Consider the following 8,592-nt stretch of genomic DNA (forward strand, 5'->3'; position numbering starts at 1 on the left):
AAAACAGAGTGCCAGATGCAAATGGAAGTCCCAAATAAAAGATGCAGTTTTGTTTATCAAGAGACGTTGTCAGCCATTGCATATGTTTTATTTTCTCGTTATGGAAATGCACTGAGCATATACAGCGATTACATTCAATACAGATTTATCATTACAGAACAATAAAGATATGATCAATAGACATTTCCTGTAGCAGAACAGATTGAAGGAACTGATAGAAGCTGAGAACGAAATGAAAAAGACTTAAACCAACTGAGGTGATTTTTGGAGAGGTATTTCAGTCTAAATTAACATTCTCAGCCAAGATCTGCTGCACTGCTGCAATCCTTAACAGCTTCACCAGGCTCGTGCCTAGCAACACAGACCAGAACCGTGGTATCTGAGAGCCCACTGAACACAACCCAAGAACAGCCCCAGCCTGAACCACGACCTACAGGGGATGCTGCAGGATCCAGAACAAGGAGCACAGTAGAACAAGGAGAGAGCTGGGTCTGTGTGACTGCAACAGCTACGAGGCAGGCTAGGGCTGTACTCGAGGTTTCAGTGATTGCTGCACTCAAAGAAGCACTCTAGATTTTGCAACCTTAACAAATGTTTTGTGAATGTGCAGAAATCTAATATACACTGCCTGGAAGTGATGGTTCAACGAATGATACTGAAAAGAAGTCACGGCACAAAGCTAGTGGAAAAAACTACTTTGCCACGTATTTATGAGTTCCATAAATGTGATGACCAAATCTTTTTCCGGCAACTAAAACCAGAGCTCGAAAGACCGCCTCTGCTTCAATGCCACCAGCTGGACTTTAAGCCAGCCCTTTGTGCCAGAGACTAGACCAGATCATCACGGGTGGACATGAGAATCTACACACATCACTCATCTGAGAGTGAACCAAAGGAGGCACCACCCTGCTCTCCAATACCACAGACCCAAGACCCTACCTAGGGCTGTCACATCATGCGTTACACCACTCCTCATCTTGCCTGGTTTCAACATAACGACCCCAAAGGACCATCTGCCTCCTACACAGTGATGCACAAAGCCTTCTCTGATGTGGCATCATTTACTTTCTAAGACTGCGACAAATGGGATTATTAAAGATGTTGATTTGGTTCCTTACATCTCGAAAGATCTCCAAGTCATTTCATCACTGTGCAAAATGAAAAGGGTAATGAAACCACCATGGATCAACTCAAACTCTTAATGATCTAATTGATGGGGGAGTCATATCCTCTTACTTTCAAAGAACAAAGTTTAGGACAGTGAAGAATTAACTACAGACTTGAAACCGCACGAAGAATTTGGATAAACAAAAGCGCTATTACTCAAGTTATAATTTGTCTACAAGACAGGGACTAATTCGTTTCCAAAACCAGTAGCAGAGAGAAAACAAGCAGATCTTTGGAGGGAGCTTACCACATCAAAACAGCTTCCAAGCTCTATTTTTTTGCCTTTCATCAAATCTTGTGGTAAGAGCCCCAAAGGATCAGAAAAGAGAAGACCGGACGGTGGTTTTTTTCCCCAGGAAATACACATAATGTACCTAATTCTCCCAATGAGCTTTTCTTACTAGTTTGTGTTAATGCTAAACCATCTTTATTTCAAGTTTTCTGGCTTTGTCCAGTTTGCAGATGTTTTCTGAAAGACTAATTTGCTCGCTAGAATTTTCAGTCACTTTGTGCTTGAAAATTTTAGCTCGCTTTCGAACGGCTGCCCACAGTAAACAGCAGTTGGAAGATCTTGGTCCTTCACCCGACTACAAGGCTGCTGGCAGCTAAGACTTCTCCTTCTTTTTCTACGTACTGCCTAAACTGAAGGAAAATATTACATATCTGTACAATAAGAACAAGAAGAGGGCAGCTTTTCTTCCATAGAGATCAAGACATTTTTAGCAGATGGAACAATTTTGATCTGAACATCTCCCAGGTCTGCCTACTGCTCTTTGTCTACTGAGAAACATGGTACGTGGAGTAACGCGGTTAGGAAATATAACAATCCTTTTCTACAAAGGCAGGCTTGTTGCTTCAGGATACTGGCTTTGTCCCCATTCTCATGTCAGCTTCAACAGCGGGTGCCACAGCAAAGTAAAGAGCAGGAGACAGAAGTAGCTCGTGGAGGTGGTGACTCTTGAACCCAGGCCTTTGGCATTGCAGTTGCTCGAGTAGCAGCAGTGAACGCTCACTCCGGGCGCCCTGGACCCGTCCCTCTTTGCCCGCTCGCAGAAGGACCTGAACGAACAGGACTTCATAACGCCACCTGCAACAGAGCCACATTGAGCCCAGGACCAGCACGTCCACGGTCACCCGTCCCTGTCTGCATCCCCTCTGCATCCCCTGACCAGCCAATACTCAGAGAATCACAATCGTTATGGTTGGAAAAGACCTTTAAGATCACCAAGTCCAACCACTGTCTAACTCTGCCATGCCCGCTTCTAAACCATGGCCCTGAGCACCATATCTGGATGGGTTTTAAACACATCCAAGGATGGTGACTCTACCACTTCCCTGGGCAGCCTATGCCAGGCTTTGATATCCCTTCCAGTGTAGGAGTTTTTCCTAATGTTTAACCTAAACTTCCCCTGGTGTAACTTGAGGCCATTTCCTCTTGTCCCATCGGTTGCAACTTGTGAGAAGAGACCCACACCCACCTCTCTACCCCCTCCTTTCAGGAAGTTGTAGAGAGTGTTAAGGTTTCTCTCCCCTTCAGCCTCCTTTTCTTCAGACTAAACAACCCCAAGTCCCTCAGCCGTTCCTCATAAGACTTCTTCCTTCACCAGCTTTGTTGCCCTTCATTGGACACTCTCCAGCACCTCAGTGTCTTTCTTCCACTGCGGTGCCCAAAATTGAACCCAGTACTCAAGGTGCAGCCTGATCTGTGCCGTTTATGGTGGGACAACCACTCTTCTGGCCCTGCTGGCTATACTATTCCTGATGCCTTTCCCTGGGCACACTGCTGGCTCATGTTACATTTCTCCCTGTAAGCTTTCTAATATCACAACACTGAGCAGCAACATCAGGTTTGGCTGCTCCTTACAAGTAAATGAATACAATTACATCAGATCACAGCCCACAAACAAGCTCCCACTTGAGTGAAATAACTGCAATTTATCTTAGATGCAACTGATGTAGCTTAAATATCTCTGACATGCTCAAGTGTGGTGCCTCTTTAGCTTCTCTTCCTTCCTAATTTCCAGGTAAGTCATTTAACTAAAAAATGACAGATCTAACTAAGAAGCAGGCAATCCTTAAAACACATTTTTACAGCTTTCACACAGTGTGGACAGGGCTCATCGTGGTGGTGTAGGAGCAGTTTGTGAGTACTCACTGGCTTGTCCTCTGATGATCGCACACGCGTCCGAGTGCCCGGGACACTGCTGGGTTCCCTGCCTGTTGCAGTCCTCATCGCTGGAGCCCACGCAGGTGTAACACTGCAGCGCTTCGCCTGGCACGGGGAGAAGAAACAACACTCGTAACAGGGCTGGGTAGCGTTCACAAAAAGTATTCTAAAATAGCAGCTACGCACTCCTTCTATTCTCGTTCGAAGCACAAATTGCAAAAAGGTTTAAAAATATCTAGTTTTTGCAAATCCTATCAATTTTTCTTGTACGAGAAGTGGTCTGGGTACTGATTTCAAAGGTATTTTTAAAAGCCATTTATTATGATGTTTTAACTATTTGCACTTAAAATAATCCAGGAATATCTGATGAATCTGTAATTCCATCCACACCTTCCTGCAACATTTTCAGAGCAGAGTCCAGTGGAACAAGTTAGAATATCCTTTTTCTTACCTTCTCCATCATGATCTTTGGTCCACAGTACCATGAAAAAGTATATTGCAAACACACAACATCTTCCTACGATTCATATCTCATTTTCTCCTAAAGCAACAATCCAGCAGGAAGGCACAACACTATCTCTTAAGAATTCTGCTTTTGTTTCAACACTGTATAATAAATTAAGCACTATATACTGTATTTTCAAAGTCGAGCATGAATTTGAAATATATTTAAAATGCCGTACTTCAAACTTGCAGAGCAGGCAGGGACACGTGCATTTAAATTCGTTAGCACACATTTATGTTTACATTACACAGCAGAGGTGAGATTCCACGTACACAAGATAATCTGAAACCACACAAACAAGAGAGAAGCCCAGAAGAGCAAAGAGTCTGAGCCATACCCGACATAGGAAATGAAAAATCAATTACAAAAGGACAGAGAAGGGAGCTGACTTACTTTTGAGTACAAAAAGGGAGCTGACCAGAACCAGGCTGAAGACTGTCCACATCGTGGGGATACCGGAGCTGCACCATTAGCCAAGGAAAGCAGTTTGTTTGCTATTAAAGCCTTAATGCTTATCTTACATACCTAATCCTCTGCAGGGGATAACTTATGGGATAAAGAGGTGTGCGAGAATGCTACTTATCTAGCTTACTCTGGTTGTACTACTAATCACACGTACCTCATGTCCGCAAACCCTGCAGGAAAATTCATCCAGAAGCAAATGTGTTCACCTTTCCGTGGCAGATACTGCCTAAAACCCAGCACCCATCACCACCCCCGACTCCTGCAAAGTCTCATTACATTTGCCTGGTGATTTGCTGGAGCAGGGTCAGGGTCTTAAACATTTTTGAAGACTAAGCCTATGCTTGGGACACGAACAGTCCAAATCTAGCATATATACCTATATATAGACATAGCTATGTGCACATAAGCAGGATATTGTGGCCCACGGAGCGCTCCAAGCAGTGACCCATGAAGTAAGCAAGAGAAGTACATAAAACAGAGCCATACTTATCTTCAACTTTCAACGAAAAAATTTATTTACAATAGAGAATTTCATTTAAGTGACATGCATTTTCGGGTACGATTTTTTTTTTCATTTTTCATTTTATTTTACAAATCAGCAAATGCAGATAAAGTTTACACTCCTTAAGGCAAGAGTCCCCATGCAAGTAATACATGTTTATATTAAATCCAAAAGACATCCAACATGGGAACTCATGTACAAAGGGAAGGCTAGGATCAGCAATTTGTAATTTTTTAGAGAATTTGACAATCTCCCTGATACAGGAACTTTGAGATCAACTTGCTATGAATTATACTATGAAAATGCAAACAATAGCAAGAAATTCTGATAGTCATCTTAGTACTGCATACAGTTAAATCAACTTTATTTAGAAAGAAAATACAGTAGTGCATACGAAAAGTGAAAATATAACCTGTCCACATAAATGTATGGACATCAGTGTGCCAATGGTCATATTGCACTCAATATCGAAGTCCAGAAATTTGGTTAAAAGTTAGCTTTTCCCCATTTTGGCAATGAGTTCATCACAAATCTTTGTTAATTCTTCTATCTCTTTATTCTGGAAAAGAAAAGGCAGTATTAAGTCTTAGGAAAAATCTTGTTGCATTAAGATGAGAGTGGGTTTTTTTAAATTATCCAACCTTTGGGAGAAGTGTGGGACAATTAAGTTCTCTTGAATACTGAGAACAGAGTATCTATATGTATACAGATATACAGATATATGCATATGTATATAGAGAGTGATATATGCATACAGAGAGATATATGCATACATATATATGCATACATAGCACAGCTACATACAATGAATTCAATCAATACACTTACTTATTTCCACATACAGCTCCTCCAACAATAAGTACCATTCAGCACTAAAGCAGAGAGCTTTACAGCAGTCACTCCTAGCACATCATAATAACACATGGTGTAAATATGTTTCTAGGCTGCACTATCAGTATTTTCACCCTCTTTTCCAAGGGCTCCAAGCAAGGATGAGCTGTGCTCACTGCAAGCTCCTTTGCTGGGCTGGAGAACATGGGATATAAACAGAGATTTCCTGCAGTCACTGTTGCCCTGAACTGTACAGATTGGTATCTGATCGTTTTGCCTCTGTTAGCAGTGGAGAGGCGTAAGCTAGCCTTGGAATTACAGCTAAAACTAAAATTGGAAACAAAAACTGGAAGAACTAGAGCAGAAAGATCTTAAACCCAGGAACTAAGACAAACCAAGGGCCCTGCTTGGTACACAGCTCTGACCCAGTCTGAATCCAGCCCTGGCAAATGGGTCCATCTGCTTGCACTGCCCAATGCACACAGCTGGTTTTGTTACAAGGGTTGGGAAACTCTGCCCTCCCTGGGGCCAGCTGGGTGTGAGGAGCTGGAGAGGTCCTTGAGTGGACCTTGGCTATGGTCTGTGCTCTCCAGAGAGCTGGATGCAGGGAGGTGGTGGAGTCTCCATCCCTGGAGGTGTTCAAGAAGCACCTGGATGTGGCACGTGGGGACATGGTTTAGTGGCCATGGTGGGGTTGGGTTGACGGTTGGACTTGGTGATCTTAGAGGTCTTTTCCAACCTTAATGATTCTAAGGTTTGACTTAACTTTGGTCATCCCGTTGACTTCTGCATTAACAGAGCCGAGTCGCTGCTTACCTTTTGTTCCAGTGTCCTTTCCAAAGCATCCACTTTCAGCTGCTCTTTCCGAAGGCTGGCCTGATACGCCGCTTGCTCCTGCTGCGCCTTGCCTCTCACTTGTGCAATTTCAGCATTGGCTCTAGAAAAACACAGATTTTTGTCACGTCAGATTCTCTACAGGAAAGGACAGTGGGTACAGAAGGATGGGCTGCATCTTAACAGATTGGTGATGAGAAAAAAAAGAAATGTAAAAAATCAACCAGAGCTGTCTCTCTTAAGCCACAATCTGATGTTCACTCCTTGGCTTATGTCTGTGCACATCTGGCACTATCTTTTGTGCAACTGTTCCCCATCGCTCTCAGCACAAGTTGGGCTGATCCAGCTTAGATATCTGGTGTTACTGGGGAGAGACTGCCTGACTGGTGCTGCACTGAAGCAGCTGAGCAGCACCTACACATCCCGTTCTGCTGATGGACACAGGGGCAACACAAATCTCCAGGGGCAGGAATATTGCCTGCAGGTGCAAACATCTGAGCATAGCCCTCCATAGCTGCATAAACCTAGCTAATGGCTTTTTTCTTGACCTTCCCTGGAAAATACATTATAGAAACACGAAAATATTTGACAAAGATAGACATTTAAGGTGTTTTACGTGGTCAGGAGCTGGAAGAAACACCAGCACGTTACAGAAATTCTCATTATGGCAATTAATTCCCCCCTCCATCACTGAGCAGCCTCTGCTCTGCATACTGAAGGAGGAGGCTTGGGATGCAAAGTCCATCCTCCTGCAGCACGAACTCCTGAAAAGAGATGTCTACAACCAATTACCTGTCCAGTTTTTCCTCAGCGTGAATTTTGAGTGCTTGATACCTCTGCTCTTCCTTCTTGACACGTGATAAATATTCCTGCGCGCATTTCTTTAACACTTCTTCATTCTGAAAGGCGAAGATTACATTCGATTTAACCCAAGAGGTTGAAGTGTAGGACAGACACCCATTTTGGGAGCCACATTAGGATGTTTCAAGGGCTGCCCGCAGCACACAACATCAATAACGTGGGCAGGAGGGGACTGAACGTGACCCACCTTCCGAAACCCCTCCAGAACTTCTTTCATCTTCTCGTATCTCCTGAAGAGATCTGCCAGTGATTTCTCCACCGAGTTCAGATCGGCCAACGCTTGCTCCTTCTCCACAATCAGCTGCTGGACAGTGTGATGGGAGACAGATTTCTCTCTCTGTTCATCCTCTGTTAGAAAGAAGAGAGGGGGAGAACAAAAAAGACATTCTCAGAATGGTAACAGTAGTAAAAACTTTGATTTCACTATCATCTATAGTTTCTACTACACTTTGCTCTATGTTGTGTATTAGTAAGTTTGCAGGATCCAGGAAAGTCATTTTTACATAAAGACACAATCCTGTTTTGGAAAAAGGTTGCTAAATATAGTGAGAGTTAAAATACTTTTATGTTGGGGGAAAATGCAAATATATCTCTGTACTGGTGATTTCTTTCACTCTGAACTCGGCTGTTGCCATGAAAAAGGCAGGGTTTGGATTGCCCTTGTTTGCCTGCAGACACACGAGCTACAGAAAGGACACTAATGCATATTACTAGCACTGGCAATAAGTTATTTGCCATTGCTGATACGCGCTTGTCATCTCCTGGCATCTCTTCTAATCCTGTACAAACAAGGTACTTTGTTTAACGAAATTCAACTCAAATTCTTCCCCTGGAAAAACAGTGTTTTGCAAACTCTCATTCTCAGGATTGCTGCAGCCAGTGCCAGAAAGGAAACATTACATTAGATAGGCTTTCTAAGGTCTGGTCTGCAGGAAACATCTCCCAGGCTTCCCCTGTGTGTGGTTAAATGTGAGGCAGGGGTGGTGGGAAGAACACAACAGGAGCCCAAATCCATCTGGAAAAGAAATTTTTAAAGGAATTTACTTAGTACTAAATTGGAATACCCAAATAACCTTAAGAAAAGGTCTGGCACTGTCTTCCAAAATGCTTCACACCCTAAAATACGGTTCTTGTGCCAATGTTTTAAGGGCTACCTTGAATGATACTGAAATTAAAACCAGCCTGCAGAACACAGCAGCTTTATATTGCTGTTTTCCTTTGTCTATGATGGAAACTAAAATAAGGTAAGAATATAAATAT

General features: G+C 43.1%; 2 protein-coding genes across 2 annotated transcripts; both read right to left on the reverse strand.

Annotated features, from left to right (window-relative positions):
- Positions 1-2,048: 2,048 nt before the first annotated feature.
- LOC104538342 (ly6/PLAUR domain-containing protein 3-like) lies at positions 2,049-4,284 on the reverse strand. Its single transcript, XM_010181510.1, has 3 exons — positions 4,233-4,284; positions 3,323-3,439; positions 2,049-2,254 (listed from the first exon to the last, which is right to left on the reverse strand). Exons 1-3 carry the CDS (start codon positions 4,282-4,284, stop codon positions 2,049-2,051), a joined length of 375 nt encoding a protein of 124 aa, XP_010179812.1.
- Positions 4,285-4,796: 512 nt separating this feature from the next.
- LOC104538343 (transforming acidic coiled-coil-containing protein 2-like) lies at positions 4,797-7,680 on the reverse strand (the record flags this gene model as incomplete). Its single annotated transcript, XM_010181511.1, has 4 exons — positions 4,797-5,365; positions 6,454-6,574; positions 7,264-7,370; positions 7,520-7,680. Coding segments are annotated over 4 exons (455 nt in total), but the record flags the coding sequence as incomplete, so codon positions are not given.
- Between the last annotated feature and the right edge of the window lie 912 nt (positions 7,681-8,592).

The sequence above is a fragment of the Mesitornis unicolor genome, unplaced genomic scaffold (assembly GCF_000695765.1).
Source record: "Mesitornis unicolor isolate BGI_N332 unplaced genomic scaffold, ASM69576v1 scaffold25213, whole genome shotgun sequence".
NCBI classification, from domain to species: domain Eukaryota; kingdom Metazoa; phylum Chordata; class Aves; order Mesitornithiformes; family Mesitornithidae; genus Mesitornis; species Mesitornis unicolor.

Bases quoted from the DNA above. Each gene is read 5' to 3' on its own strand.
- LOC104538342 (XM_010181510.1), bottom strand. From the start codon at position 4,284: ATGTGGACAGTCTTCAGCCTGGTTCTGGTCAGCTCCCTTTTTGTACTC. The intron at 3,440-4,232 runs GTAAGTCAGCTC...TCCCCGTGCCAG, and splicing joins CTCCCTTTTTGTACTCAAAA to GCGAAGCGCTGCAGTGTTAC. The intron at 2,255-3,322 runs GTGAGTACTCAC...GCTCTGTTGCAG, and splicing joins GATCATCAGAGGACAAGCCA to GTGGCGTTATGAAGTCCTGT.